Consider the following 15478-nt stretch of genomic DNA (forward strand, 5'->3'; position numbering starts at 1 on the left):
ACTTCAAAATCATACAATGCCTCAGAGTCCAGCCTTCAAAGGAGCCAATTCTGCCTGCAGTTGGGAGGGAGTAGTGCAGATGTGTCCCTCCTGGACTATGGGCTGTAGCCAGACATTACCAGCAACTGTTTGTATTCTGGGGCGCAGACAGGCAGACCAGCATCAGTCATGTGAGTCTGGAAAGTGCAGGAAGATCTAAATAAATATTTACAGCCTGAAACTGTAAATAGTGAACAAGTAAATGGCTTGAGACACATAGGAACTGACTTGACTTTTTCCAACCTTTGCCTGGCAAATAAAAAACCAGTATGAAAAACCTTACTAAGGTCAAGACTCCTCTGCACAAAGAGTCTTCCTCTTAGGGTTGCCAGCTTCCCTGTGAGGCTCTCTACCCCACCTCCCTCATGGGGAGTCTCCTATGTGGAAAGAAAGGGAAGACGATTGGAAAATGCTTTGAGACACCTGAGGCCTGCTGGGTCACTGCAGCCCATTCCCAGTTCTATCAGACCTCTCACAGCCCCACATACCTCACAGGTTGACTATTGTGGGGAGACGAATGGAAAAGGTGTTCGTAAACTGCTTTGAGACTCCTTTGGGTAGTAAACAACAGGGTACAAAAATCAGTTCATCTTCTAAGGAGCAACCATGAAAGAAGCATGTGGGCACATAACATTTTATCAACAGTGAAAAAATGGAAAAGAAGGAACAGGTTGGACACCTGTGTACTGTGACTACCCCATGTGTATTAGGGCAGAGTGGCATTTCAGTGTCTATGGCCTAATTCACACAAGAAGGGAAATGATGCAGAACTGGGGGGAATTGTTTGCCATGTAATCTTCCCCTAAGAAGAGTCTCCAGTCTGATTTTCCCTTCACATATCTGAATACATGGCTCTGGAAAGCTCATCTGTAACCACTATGACAATTCCCAAAGGTCAGTCCTCTCCCACACTCAATGAACATTCCACACCACAGGTTCTTGATACACATATCTCCACACCCATGTCCTCATTTGCCACCACGCCACCACAACCTCCCACACAACACACACATTCAACCCCATGCCCTTACAGACTGGACAACTCCTCCCCTTCCTCTTCCCACTGCCAAGCTCTAGCGCCCATTGTATTCTTGGATACAACCGGCTTTGCCCCTAGTTGCTACATAAAATGCTATGCTACAAACTATTTGTGAAATTCCCCTAAATGTCTTCCCCAGATCAGATTTTTCAAGCAATGTATATTGTGAAAATAGATTTGGATGGGTAGCCATGTTGGTCTGAAGCAACAGAACTGAGCTTGAGTCCAGCAGCACCTTTAAAACCAACAAAGTTTTATTCAAGGTATGAGCTTTGTGTGCATGCACACTTTTTCAGACACAATGAAACAAAATTTCCTTAACCACTAACAAAAATAAAACTTTGTTACCACTGGACTCAAACTTTGTCCTGCCCTTTGAAAAATACAATCTTAAGGCAAATCAGGTGGATCCAGTTCTATAATTATTATTTATTATTTCTTTGAATCCATGCCCACTGTGAGACACAACAGGATTCTCCTAACAGGAATATCCCAAAGAGTAAAACCCCACAGATCAGATTTCAGCAGCATGCATTACCCATCTACTGACCATTTATACGGCTCACAGCCCTGATACACTTATTTGTGGCTGGTGATGTTACCTCATCTTATGTACTAATGATAGGCTTCTGTACAGCTAGCATCTCTCAAAAATAATGATAATCATCTTTACAAACTAGTGGTTTAAATCATTTCACATGTAAGTTGCATAAACATCAGTATAACAACATATCATTGTGTCAAATACAGGTATTATTATTAACAGACATAATTATCAAGTAGAAAGTGCTCTTCAGTAAACATGCCATAATGGATTGACACTGTTCAGGTGTTTTCAAGGGGATTTTTGTTTATGTATATAATTTCAGTTTGACTTGATGCTTGAGTGCATTACTTGCTGTTTTCTCAGTGGCTGCAACAATCCTAATTTCACAGGCTAAAAAGTAACTCAAGAGATCATTAAAAAAAACTCATAGACACTGTCTCATACAAAACAAATTCACTTTCATGAATGTTAACTAATAGCAGCAGATATACATGTACCTGTTTTGCCAGTGTTGTAGATTAAAGTATCATTTGGTGTTTCATTTTCCCAGCCTTGAAACTGCAATTTCTTAAGATTTACATTTACTGGCGCTAAATCTTCATCAATATTAATAGGCGACTGTTTGGCACCATTGCATGCTGGATATCTTTTCCCCCAGTATGTTTGATTTAACGTTCCTAAACATCAAAAACAACACAAGTAAATAGTTAAATAAATTTGCACTAACATATTTTGTTTTATAAAGAAGTAGTAAACTATGCAACAATGCTCATTCAAGAAAACCTTTTACTTTAGTTTATACAGGTGCTTAGTATATTTCATGAAAGTCTCAAGCAACAGCAACATAAAAATGTAAGGGATCAGACATAATATTTCCCTACACCAAAAAAAGTTCCTTCATCCACAAAATGAGACCATCAGGGAGACAGTTTCTAGCCCATGCAAATCTTTCATGCACAGAGAATGTGATTAATCTATATTACCAGCTATTTCTAAGTGGTGTCAAATGGATACTATTTTCCATTTTAAAAGGACTAAACCCCATTTTGGTCTATCTTAAAGGCATATGTATTTCTTTGTTTTCTAGATTAGCGATAACCTGTGGAGCGCAGACCACATGTGGTCCTTTGACTAACTGGAGGTGGGCTGCGAAGGACGCCTTCTCCCCCCCCACACCGCCCTTTACAACACACTTCGAGTGTTGCAGAGAAACAAGCTCAGGATTCCCATTGATTTGTCATTGTCATGAGTTAAAATTTCCATGAAAATAAAATGTTCCTTATGTTCATTGTTGTGGTGTGTCTGTATCTTATTTTGAAGGGATGTTTAAACATTACCATAGCGATCAGAGAGCGTTAGGGCAGTGGTTGAGAGTAGAGGAGTAAAGTACCCCCCACCCACCGGGCCTCAGTAAAATCGTCAAGTGTGACAAAAAGGTGATAAAAAGGTTGGGGACCACTGATCTAGATAACAAGAGTTTTTTGTCCTATCACTTATGTATCCAAAAAAGGTTATCAGAATGAGCAAATTCCCAATTCCTAGCTATTGTTCACAGGGCTAGAAATTGGATATCCTTTCTGCAATCATGTAATTACTAGTAATTAAGCCCGCTGCAGCTAAATGCAGCGGGCGCTAGGGACTCACTGTGGGTGGGTGCTCCCTCGGCGGCGTTCTTCCGGCAGCGGCGGCGGTCCGATGGGGCGGTGGCTGCCCTGGCCGGTGTTCTTGCGGCGGCGGCAGCCTGAAGCGGTGAGAGGCGCTTTGCGCCTCTCGCCGCGTCAGGCCGCCAGGCAGGGAGCCCCCGGCAGCCGCGCTTCACGCGACTGCCGGGAGCTCCTTCGGGTGGCGGCCTGACGCGGCGAGAGGCCCTTTGCGCCTCTCACCACGTCAGGCCGGGAGTAACTGCGAGCCGCGCTGTGCGCGGCTCACAGTTGCTGGGGCTGGGAATCGGAGGGACCAATCGTCCGTGGCGCCCGTGGCGCCACGGGCGGTTTAAAGATTATTCTCACAGGTCTCCTCCTGGCTGGCTTTCCACAAACCTCAGCTCATATCATCACTAATTTTTTGTGTTGTTAACTGCTCTCTCATCCTGACATTTTTTCCCTTCTTCCAGGACTCTAGTATATGTTTGTTCCCTTGGATGTGTGCATTTGGAACAAGGTTAAATATCTACTTCCTTGGCATAGAACAGTGGTCCCCAACCTGCGGGCCGCGGACCGGTGCCGGGCCGCAAAGGCCATGGCACCGGGCCGCGGCTCCCTCTCCCCGCCCCGCCCCCGCAGTAAAAAACTTTTCAGGCCGCAAGCTTGCGGCCCGGGAAGCTTCTTACTGCGAGAGGCGGGGAGAGGGAATCAGGGCCGGGCCGCGCCTGTGCGGGCCACGCCCGCTCGGCCCGATCCGCGGGCGCGGCCCGTGGGCGCGGCTCGGGTGCGGCCCGATCCGCGGGCGCGGCGTGGGCGCGGCCCGCGGGCGCGGCGTGGGCGCGGCCCGCGGGCGCGGCCCGATCCGTGGGCGCGGCCCGCGGGCGCGGTCCGCGGGGGCGCGGCCCGATGCCCTGCCGGTCCCCAGCCTCGGAAAGGTTGGGGACCACTGGCATAGAATACAAATTTGGAAAATAGACTTTTTATTCATAGAACATAACTCTGAGTGAGAAAGACAGGATCTACATTTTGTTAGCAAACAAACAAACCAATGATGTAATTGTCCATTGTTCAATAGAGGATTCAGAAATTTAGTTTTGATTTCCAAGTTATCTGATTTCCAAATAATAACAGTATTTTTTGCACATTATATTCATTAGTTTGCCTGTGGAACTAATTATCTGTTCCTACCCAGCCTTCTAAATTTCCTGTTATGTTTTATTCTTGGTTTAATAAAAAACATCAGGTATCTCCAATTCGCGAAGAGGCAGAAAGTAAAGTATTCATTAATGAGTATTAATTATTAATTGTCCATCTGGAGCAGAAACAGCTGATTAATACAGCTTTTTAAAAAGGAAGCTTTTAAAACTGCAAAACTAAGTTTGGTAAGAAAAAGTGCATAGTTCTAAGTTTTTCACAGGAATATTTTTATTTTGCGAATTTAAATATTTGATAATTAATACAAATCTTGTGATAATAAAATCTTGTCACTGTTGTGGCATGAACCTTTTTGAAATCTCACAGCTGTCCCTGAAGCAGTTCTGCTTGACTGTTGCAGATGAGGTTGTTCCACCATGCTGAAGCCACAACTGAGGTGCACCCTCCACCCCAAGCAGCCTCCTGTTCCATTTCTTATACCAGTTGCTTGCAGGCCACATTAGAGCCCTGGTTGGGCTGGTTCTGGCCTCCAGGCCTTATCTTTGACACCCTTGACATTACTTCTTATGTAAAGGGTTTAGCTCAATGTAGATTCAACATGCAAGATGAAAGCTTTTATTCTGAGTACAGCATTTCACGTTGTCTTTATCCTTATAAGAGACAAAACCATAGGTTTGTGAAGCTTTCTCAGGCTGTGTTACTAACATTTTGCCTGGATCTGTGGCTGGCATCTCCACAGGTCTGTCACAGGTACATGTATTATGTGCCACAGAGAGATACACATCTTGTTGTGACAGACCTCTGAAGATGCCAGCCATAGATGCAGATGAAACGATAGCAGCAAAAACTACAAGAACACAGCCCCACCACTCGAGAAAACTACAAAACCCAGTTGACTCCAGCCATGAAAGCCTTCAACAATACAACAAGAACACTTCTTGTTGGATCTGGACTGTGATGAACAGCCAAACTAGTTTGTTAAAATGATTATTACAAGAGCATTCAAAACATCACAGAGGCTCATGGCGAGCATATGGGAAGATGGAAAACAGCTCTGTGCTGCCTATATATTGATATTGGAACTTCAACTTGGAAGTAAAATATCAGCTCTACTGAACCTACTGCATTTTTGGCCGCCAAGCTCACACTAGGTCTTGGTGTTTCTGACAAAAAAATTTGGTAACAAAATGTATCCATCCAATGAACTTATTTTGCTTCATGCCCGCTATTCAACTGTTTCCTGTCTATTCACTATAGGAGAATAACATGGGAAGGAATGGGTGAGGTTGTGGGCGTGGAGAGGAAACCCAGAAAAGTGATCAATGAGAAGAAAAGTAACTGCTTGTGATCTGAATAAAGGCTGGTTCTTGGCTGCCTTGCTCAGGAGGTGAAATAAAGAATTATGGCGGAAAAAGAGATGAGAAGCCATTCACTCAGAACCACTGCTAATAAGAGGGTCAAGAAAATGCCTAGTCCTGCCACAAAGTAGCTATCTATATTTCTCCATGTAGGTTTCCAACAGGAGAAGAATGGAAAAGCACAAGCTCTTTACTTTGCCCTGTAGCATACTGCTGAGCTTTGCTACCACCAGAATACAGTAAAGTTACAAGAAAAAGGAATTTCAAAAGATGCTAGTTGTAACTGATACATTGCTGGGCCTCCCTGCTGCTCTCTCTGGGCCCTGCCAGTAGCTAGGAGGGACCTGGCAACCCTCCATCAAGATCATAATTGTTGCTGAATGTATAATAAGTACAACTGGTTCAGTTCCTACCGTTATGATGGTCAATTCTTAGTCTGACGAAGGGTGCTTGCACTCGAAAGCTCACGCCTTGAATAAATCTTTGTTGGTCTTAAAGGTGCTACCGGACTCTGATTTTATTGTGCTACTTCAGACCAACACGGCTACTCATTTGGTTCAGTTACAAGATTAAACATTCATTAAATTTAAAAGGAGGAAAATATGTTATGCTCTGTAGCTTGTTTAATAGAGCCTTGTTTGGGATGCAATTATGTGATATAGCTCCCATCAGTGTAAAAGCAAGTGGGAAGTCACACATAGATCCTGATGCATTAATATGGTTTACACACATAAATTGCCTGTTTTCAGCTCTGGAATGCTAATGGGGACACGAAGGCACTCATATGATCACAGCATGCACAAAGACCCTCTAAACCTGAACAATTCAGTCAATCCTCCGTCTGTATTTTGCATACACGAGGTCACAATGCCGCTTGTTTAACAATACTATCAGTTAATGGTATCATCACAATTTCTGCCTGAATGTGCTCATATTTATTTTAGTTAGCACAACCAGGAAGTAGAACCAGGCTTAAGGAGTCTGCACTTTTTCATTCATTTAATCTGGTTCTATATTTTTGTTTGGCATATTTACATTTATTTATTTTAAATATTCCAGTGCCATTTTCCCACCCAATTCGTCAAGCAAAATGTCTTTACCCACTTGTGGAAGACAATCATAAAGGGAGACAGGATAATTTTTCTGGAGATGGAGGGCCAAAGCTTTTGTTCCATAACCGAGAAGGCACTTTCTCATGTAGCCTCAGAGAATAGGGGCCCTAAATCAGGGCCTCTGAAGACTAGTTTAGATTAAAAATTATATTGACAGGTAGGGTTCCTTTTATATTTCATCTCTAGATTTATAGTGTTATTCAGTTGTTCAGAGTTTAACACCAGTGATGTAAAGAGAGTAGAGATTTTAATCAGGTTGCATCTGGAAATTTTTTTTGTTAATTTCATCAGTAAATCCTCTTATTATATAGGAAACCATACATAACAATTTTTCTAGTATTCTTCCTGTCTAAATGATCTATTAATGCATGTTCTGGGGAATGTAACCCAGAGGATGATCCAAAAAAAAGCAGTAAAGACACACAAGGCTTAGGAGATGATGTTCAGTTGCATTACAAATGCCTCTCCTCTGTTTTGTCATTCATGTGAACAAGAATCCTGCATTCACTCCTGACCCCAATTTTATTGTTGAGGTTCCATATCTAAAAACTGAATGTCAGCTCCGTTTTCACAGAAGCAAAATGAATTTGCTACTTTTAAAAATCTGAATTCTCCTCTTTGAATTATTATGGCAAATATTATCCAGAATCACAAGCCAAGCCCCAAAACTGAGCAGATTATATTTATGACATTCAGCTTCAACATGCCCATAAAGTGCTGTGATGACATGTCTGGGACTTCTGTGTCTCAATATACAGGATTGCATTTCTACACATGCTCTGCTTTGACAGTAAAGCTTTCTGGAGGTGCCACTCAACATCTGAGTATGATCAATGCCAGCCTGTACCCAAATATTCTCTGTTGTAGCTCCTGCTTATTGAAATAGCCTGCTTAACAAAGTCATGAAGGCTCCTGCATGCAGAATGTACTTATCCCCCTATAGCAGTGGTTACCAATTCTTTTGTTGTAGTGATCTACAAGTCCAAATTGTACTTGATACGGTGACCTAACTTAAAAACAAATGGAGCATACACCAAACAATAAAACTTCAACAGCCCGGGATCCATTTTTTCAACCTTTGCAATACACTATTCAGTCAACACCCACAGTTTGGGAAATGCTGCAGTATAGCACTGAGCTCTGTGTTTCCTTTTTGTTTTGTACTGTGACTAAACTGCCCATTAGATCACCAGTGCCATAGTATAGGGCTGGATCTGCATGGAGCTTTTATTCCAATCCCAGGTTGATTCATCCCTGCCATCCACACTGAATGCAATTTCCATTTTGATTTTGGGCAATCTAAATTTTCCCTCCGCAACAAGCATAACTGATCCAGAGTGACCCTACCTTCCCCCCACAATATCCTGGAGTGGATATAACCCTGGATATTTGAAAAATTGGTATAAGTAAAGGTTCAGCTCTCTACTTTTCCCAAACTAACTTGCTGCCTCGAGCCTCCAATGCTATAGAAAAGCCCTGATTGGCCAGGGCATCAGTTCCCAGGTTGCAAGGCTTCCCTTAAAGGGGAAGTTCTAACTTCTCTCAGCAGAAGCTCCAGAAGCCCTAACTTCTCTTACCAGAGATTTTCCTCTTGGATTTATTCCCCCTCCTCTGCTGTCTCCAATCCTCTCTCTTTCTCTCCCCCCCTGCCCCCATTCAAGGAAAGAAAGAGGCTCCTGTTGTGCTTGGCTTCCCCCTCCCGACTTCTGAACTTCCCTAATCATGTGTAGAATACTTTCTGTTTCAATCGGTAGGGAGGATAGAGAAAGACCCGAGTTCAAATCAATCTTAATTCAGCAGGATCCACAAGCGAATAAACAAAGTAAGTGCAGATTCAGCCTAGGTCTGTATAATGGAGGTAGGACACATCCTCACTTTCCCTCACCTAATAATTACTCTCGGGCACTTATTCCTTCTTTCCCTTTCTAAAGCCCAGTCATAACAACATCAGAAGATCAGTACCTGGCCACTCTAGATTTAAAGTGATTAGTTATTCCAGTCGGAAAAAAAATACAACTGGGTCTGTGTTCCTTCTTTAAAACCATTTTATGTGGTCTTGTAGTAAATAATTTTTAGAAATAGGTGACAGAAGAACTACCTTGGACAATAAAATAGGCCTATTGACGTATTACTAATTACAAGTAGGGAACATACAAGATACTCACAGGGAAGAGAAGTCCCATTCTACACCTGTTCTCTCCTCCATCACTATCTTGCAACATTTTAATGTCTAGTTTCTATATTAAGCATTACATCATTTCCCTGCCTTCCATTAGAGCAGATGTTGGCTCATCTCAAAGAAACAGGGGAGACTAAGAAGACAAAACATTTCCTTTTATTGGTCATATTTCTCAGATAGTATGAACAATTAACATCTGAGCCTTTGGGGAGGGCGGTATAAAAATACGAATAAATAAAATAAATAAATTAATAAATAAATAATCTCAATCTCCACAGAGCATGAAATTAATTTTATTTCTCTGCTCCCTACATAATGAAACTTCACATTCTGAGACAAATATAGCATTTCAGGACACAGATTCGCTACTAGAAACTTATCTCCTAGCTGGATGTACAATTAAAAAAAATAAATAAAAACTACTAATGTTCCACATCTGCTAGCACAGAAAATGATCACAGATCATTTTTGCTTATCTATCTATCTATCTATCTATCTATCATTTCATATAGTCATAAATACATATGTCCTTAGTTCTTTCTATTTTCCTATGTTCATATACATGATTAAGTGACCAATGATATAAAAGATGGAAGACATAATTCCACACCCTGCTCAGAACCTTTTTTGTATGTGTTTGCTTCTATACATTTTAATTAAAATGATTGCTTAGAATTGTGACTGCATTGTCAATTTTTTTTTAACTGAAACTGCGCCGTTGTATTTCTGTACAGCTATTATTTGATTTTTGTTCTTTAGAACTATCATGTCTATAAGCCCCACTTATAGAATAGAAACTGATTAATTTATCACAGCATAAAATACTGTCAAGAAACTTGTTTTCTGTAGTTGTTTCGGGCCCTTTCAAATGTTGGTCTGGCTACTAAAGGCCCTTCTCTGGGAATGTTAATGTCATGCTGACTTGCAGTTTCCAAAGATAAAGAATGAAATGGAGTCAGAAACAGGTGCAAGTGAGATAATGGATCATAGCACTTTAAAGTCAGAGACTAAGGCTTTTTCTTGATTTTCACTGATTTGGAGTTGGTATGGTTTTAATTTGAATGTTGTGTATGTACTCTGCACCTTTCTTTTTTCTCTGATTTTTCTTCTTGGAAAGTATATATTTTGCATACCAACTTATAATGGATTGTGTTGCAGAGCCAGTTTTTTTGATGGGACAGCACATCGTGTTTAGCATTAATATCCTTATTAGTCAGATCCATGAAGGGTACATTTTTTGAAAAATAATACAGATTCTTAAATCTGTATTTACTGTCAGATAGCCATTTTAGCTGCCAACAAAAGTGCATTTAGTCAAGGCTATGGTATTCCCAGTTGCAATGTATGGGGTCGCGATGGGTCAGACACGACTTCACACCTAACAACAACAAAGCCATTTTAACAGTCTATTCTGGTAAATCCTTGTGGCTCTCCCCTCTTCATTGGTGTAGAAACTCAATTTCATTTTTTTAAATGCAAAATTGCGAAAAGTCTGGCGCTAACATAACCTGAATACTACCCTTAAAAGAAAAGGCAAGTTCTAAAGGTTTTAGACAAAATTTAAGAAAGTCATTTTCTCCTTTTGGAGCTTTTGTGTTCACGCACATGTCCTCAGATACAATATCATGGAATGAAAACAATCAGTTCAGACTTATAGAAGCAGCAGCAGCATTCGTTCTTATATGCCACTTTTCTCTCTTCGAAGGAGTCTCAAAGCGGCTTACAGTCGTCTTCCGTTTCCTCTCCCCACAACAGACACCCTGTGAGGTGGCTGAGGCTGAGAGAGCCCTGATATCACTGCTCGGTCAGAACAGCTTTATCAGTGCTGTGGTTTTCAAAGTTAACCAGCTGGTTGCATGTGGAGGAGAGCAGATTCAAACCTGGCTGGCCAGATTAGAAATCTACACTCCTAACCACTTCACCAAACTGGAGTGAGAGGGTAAATTAACATACAGCATAATGAAATTGCCCAGGTTTCAAATCCTAATTGCTGTCTTTTCCTATGTCTCTCTGGATACAGTTAACATTGTGGGAAATTTTGGTAAATGAGGTGTGTTCTTTCATGATTGTCACTATACATGTGTCTTTCAAAGTCAAAAGGCTCCATCGCAATTCACCCTTTGTACTTCTGCATATGTTTAGTTTCTGTTCCCTCCAACAACTGGAAATGTGCTCAAATTTCTGTTAATGGAGCAAGCTTTTATCTCCTTCTGTTTAACTTTTCATGTTTGCCTAGAGGCTCAAGCATATAGTTTGATTTATTGTAATATACAAATGTCAACAAGTGACCTTTCATGGAAAGCGTAGAAAATAGTACAAAGGAGACCACTCTTTTTATTCCAGATTACCATAGAATCATATGTTTATTGGATTATGGTGAACTTCAAGGAGCCCTACAGAGTGAAGGGCATTCTCAACCACAAGCACCTCAAGGGAAAGCTTACTGGATCTGCTTTTAAATGGAGGTTTCCCCACACAAGTAAAGCAGGCAACCCTCATAGTAAAGAGAACACTGTGCATGACTTTGCCCCGCTCTCACTTTCTTTGCATTTATAGAAAAGATGTATTCAATTTTCTCTGAAGTAAAGGGGAGTTGCTGTGGGTGTGGCATCTACCAACTCTTACAGTCCTTTAACTTGGCCAAGCTGTACTCTAACACAGTGAGGAAAAGAAAGAAGACATTTTTAAGGGCTTAAGGGGACCCCTGCATAATACACCGATGCAACGGGAGGGACAGGGCAAGTGTTGCAGGGAGTGGCAAAGCAAGCTGCGTGGAAGCAAAGCATGCAGACACCGTTCCCACACCATTTACTGCTACCTTGATGCTGAAAGATTTTAATGCCTCTGTCTTGAAGCAGCCTCAGTGACTTTGGTCGAGCCACTGTCTCCCAGCTTATTTTATTAACAGTGCTGTTGTAAGGAATAACCAAATGTTGTCTTGTGTGATTCCTTTCCTGCTATTGCTAAGGTAGAGTGATGGTGACATTGGAATTAGCATGTACCCAATGTAATTTCCCTGCCCCAGAGAATCAGATTACGTAGAAACACAATCTGTTTCTCATTGGCGGCCCTTGGTGACAGCCATTGCACCAAGAGCCACCTGAAGAATGGGTAGGAAGGTGGCTGGACAGGCCTGGCACTGAGTCTGGCTTGCACTGCCTCTTCCCTGCTTCTTACGCTGTGCTCGGGGAATGGGGGGTGGGAGGGATGGATGGATGTCACATCCATGACTATTTCCATTTCATTCCAGCGCCAAGTGCACATAAGAGGTGTTTCAACATCAAAAACTGGCAAGATGACATGGCTAAAAACACCTATAATCTGTCAGGATTGTAGAATCCCTGTCATAAATTAGCCTGAGTTCTTCCATGACAGTTATATTGCTTGGCGCCTGGTTGCTTCAGGTCCTGTAATCATGCTAACTATTAAAAGTGAAATATATGTTGTTGTAACTCTTATCACTTGTTGAGGCCTCTCGGCTGGGCCCGGTTTCGCTATCACCCAGTCAAGGCCATGAGAATGTATCACTGTTTTAATTGCATGTGCCTCTTCTCTCCTTCTCCCCTCCCTTGGGAACTTTCAAGTTTTGAGCGGGAGAATTGTATTGATAAGAAGAAGCAAATCTGTACTCAGGTCAGATTTGACTTCGCCAGTCTTGATGCATGTAGTACTTCTCAATAAAGCTTTCTGATTATTAAGAAGCTAGTTGTGAGTTCTCTCAGCGCTTGACATTATCCCTGTGATATGATGACTTGAGATGACCAGAGGCGATGAGTGATGTCACTGTAACCATGTGGGTAAGTGACAAGAGGAAGTTAGAATTCCAGTGTCACAGTCCTGTTACAGTGACAGAGAAGAAAGAACCATTTGTACAAATATTTTATTCACATAAATTAAGATATGTGATATTTGTGAGATTATGAGAATCAGGGAGCAGTTGGCTGATTTAGTATTGACGACTGCTGTGGCAGATGCAACACAATGTTTCGACTATGCATGCAGTTGTCTTTTGTAATTTCTTTGGGTCATGACCACAATATGTAACCCTATGCAAAATTATTCCTCTTTAGTGAGCATGTACAATACATGAAATTAACTAAAAAGACCACTGAAACAATATTACGATCCCTTGTTTTTTATTATGTGAAGTACACCATTCTGAGCTAGCTCCAGTGTGTATTCCTGTAAGATTTATTCAAGAGACCTGTGGTCCTTCATGTAGACATGATATAAATATATAAGCAGAAAGAATTTTTAAACAAACAAAGTATAAAAACATATTTGTTTGAAAAGACTAGCTTGAGGGGCAGGTGCTAGGGTAAGGGTCGGTTTCATAGAAAAGGAAGCTAATTCCCTGGAGGTAGTTCTTTATCTGCACACTTCAGCTGTGCAGGCATAATTGCACTGGCAATCATTTAGAAATTGCACCAGGGAAGTTCATTAAACACTACTCATTCATAGTCTGAACACCAAAGAGAGAGAAAGCTGCCTGCAGATTTTACAGAAACCCAGAGGCTACATTAGCAGCTGTAAAGCATCTCTGGCCAGTGTTGCTACCTGAGAGGATATGTTGTCATCTCCTTGAATGCATGTTCATAGACTGCACAAAGCCTATATAGAAGAATTATTTATCTGGGCTTTTACTTCCCTTAGCTGTATGCAGGACAAAAAAAGAAAGAAAAGCAAAGAAAAGCAAACAGATACCCAGGACAAAGAAGGGGATACTTTGAGATCTATCACCATCACTACCCTGCTGAAATATTTGTGACCACCAGTCCTCAGTTCTTTGAGAGTTTCTATGTGAGGAACACATTCTTTTGAAATTAATATTTTTTAGCAAACAACTCCAGTGAAGTCTAAAATGAAGCAGCAGCCTAACATCTTTCCAGACAATAAGGTGGTACTTTGGACCTGCTAATGAAGTATTTATGGTGAAACTACAGGTTGTTCTACGAAAACTGAGGGCCATTCCGTACCAGGATCTAAGTGGCAAAATGGTTGTGGGACAAAAAAACCCGCCATTTTAAATTGTGGGATTCGTCGTTATGCATACCTGCCTTTGTAGTGGAATCTAGTTGCGTTTCTATTGTTTCCCACAGGTTTCCGGTCTCGGCAAAAATCGCTAGCCAGGAAGCGATATTGCCGAGCTCATCCTGTCCCTGGCCGTCAAGCAGCCAATGGGCAGCCGTTATCATGATCCCCAAAAGCCCCTTTCCCTTTAAGGAAGTTAAAAAAAACACACAGACATGTTGCAACGAATCTGCGTTGATTCGTTGCAATGGAGAGACCCATCTAGGTAGCAGGTGGTGTTTGAGCTGCCGTTTCATTGTTGCCACGCTCCCCCCGAGTGAAAAAAAAAATTACCCCCCCCCGGCACGGGCGCGATTTTCGGCTGAAAATACAGTGAAAAATAAAGGGAAAATAATCCCAGCAAACGGGGCTGTGTGTTGTTTCGTGCTTGGTGACTTAAAACAGCTCTGCAGCCAGGGAAGCCTCGCTGGGTAAACGAAGGCTCGCCGGTGCATTGATCTCCGCTCGCTCAGAGAAAAAAAAAAGGCGATCGCTTCGCCGGAAGATCAGAGGAGAGAGCTAGGGGGAGGGACTTTGCAGAAACTGCAACAATGGTAACGCACAGAACTTTCCCGCTAGTGTTGCAGATTGGTTGCAAGAGTGTAGCGCTTTCCGGAGGGTGAATCCACTTTTAGGGATTTCCCTGAAAGCACTACAACGAAGCGCTTTTTGCAGATCGGTTTCAGGAGTGTTGCAGATGGTCGATGATGTTGTGCATAACAGCAAAACAATAGCGATTTCAATTTGTAATCATTGTGCTATTTTGGACGAGTGCGGAATGGCCCTGACACTTATACAAGCAGACCTCTGTTTTAGTTCGACTGATCCTAGATATTTGAAAGGGTGCAAAAATGAATGATCTGACTGCTCTACCCCTAAAATACAAGCAGATTTCTACTGGTTAAGCACAAGCTAATGATTTCAGAAACCTCACAATGTGAATGAAGGAGATATATCTTTCAAAACTAGAATTTTAAAAATATATATTGTTTGCAGGCAGTTTTTCATTGAAGGGTAGTTTACAGTTGTTGTTGTTGTTGGGTGTGAAGTTGTGTCTGACCCATCGTGACCCCATGGACAATGATCCTCCAGGGCTTCCTGTCCTCTACCATTCCCCAGAGTCCATTTAAGTTTGCGCCTACTACTTCAGTGACTCCATCCAGCCACCTCATTCTCTGTCGTCCCCTTCTTCTTTTGCCCTCTATCGCTCCCAGCATTAGGCTCTTCTCCAGGGAGTCCTTCCTTCTCATAAGGTGGCCAAAGTATTTGAGTTTCATCTTCAGGATCTGGCCTTCTAAGGAGCAGTCATGGCTGATCTCCTCTAGGACTGACTGGT

At 42.0% G+C, this 15478-nt stretch overlaps 1 protein-coding gene across 6 annotated transcripts in view; it reads right to left on the reverse strand.

Moving 5' to 3' along the window:
* The window catches only part of PTPRZ1 (protein tyrosine phosphatase receptor type Z1), a 123899-nt gene that overhangs the window by 69855 nt on the left and 38566 nt on the right, over positions 1-15478 (reverse strand). For all 6 annotated transcript variants that reach the window (XM_077338392.1, XM_077338391.1, XM_077338388.1 and 3 more), the window contains exon 3: positions 2123-2302. In XM_077338392.1, coding sequence (XP_077194507.1) covers positions 2123-2302 — 180 coding nt within the window. The remainder of the gene's footprint in view (positions 1-2122; positions 2303-15478) is intronic.

Source organism: Paroedura picta, chromosome 5 (assembly GCF_049243985.1).
Source record: "Paroedura picta isolate Pp20150507F chromosome 5, Ppicta_v3.0, whole genome shotgun sequence".
NCBI lineage: Eukaryota > Metazoa > Chordata > Lepidosauria > Squamata > Gekkonidae > Paroedura > Paroedura picta.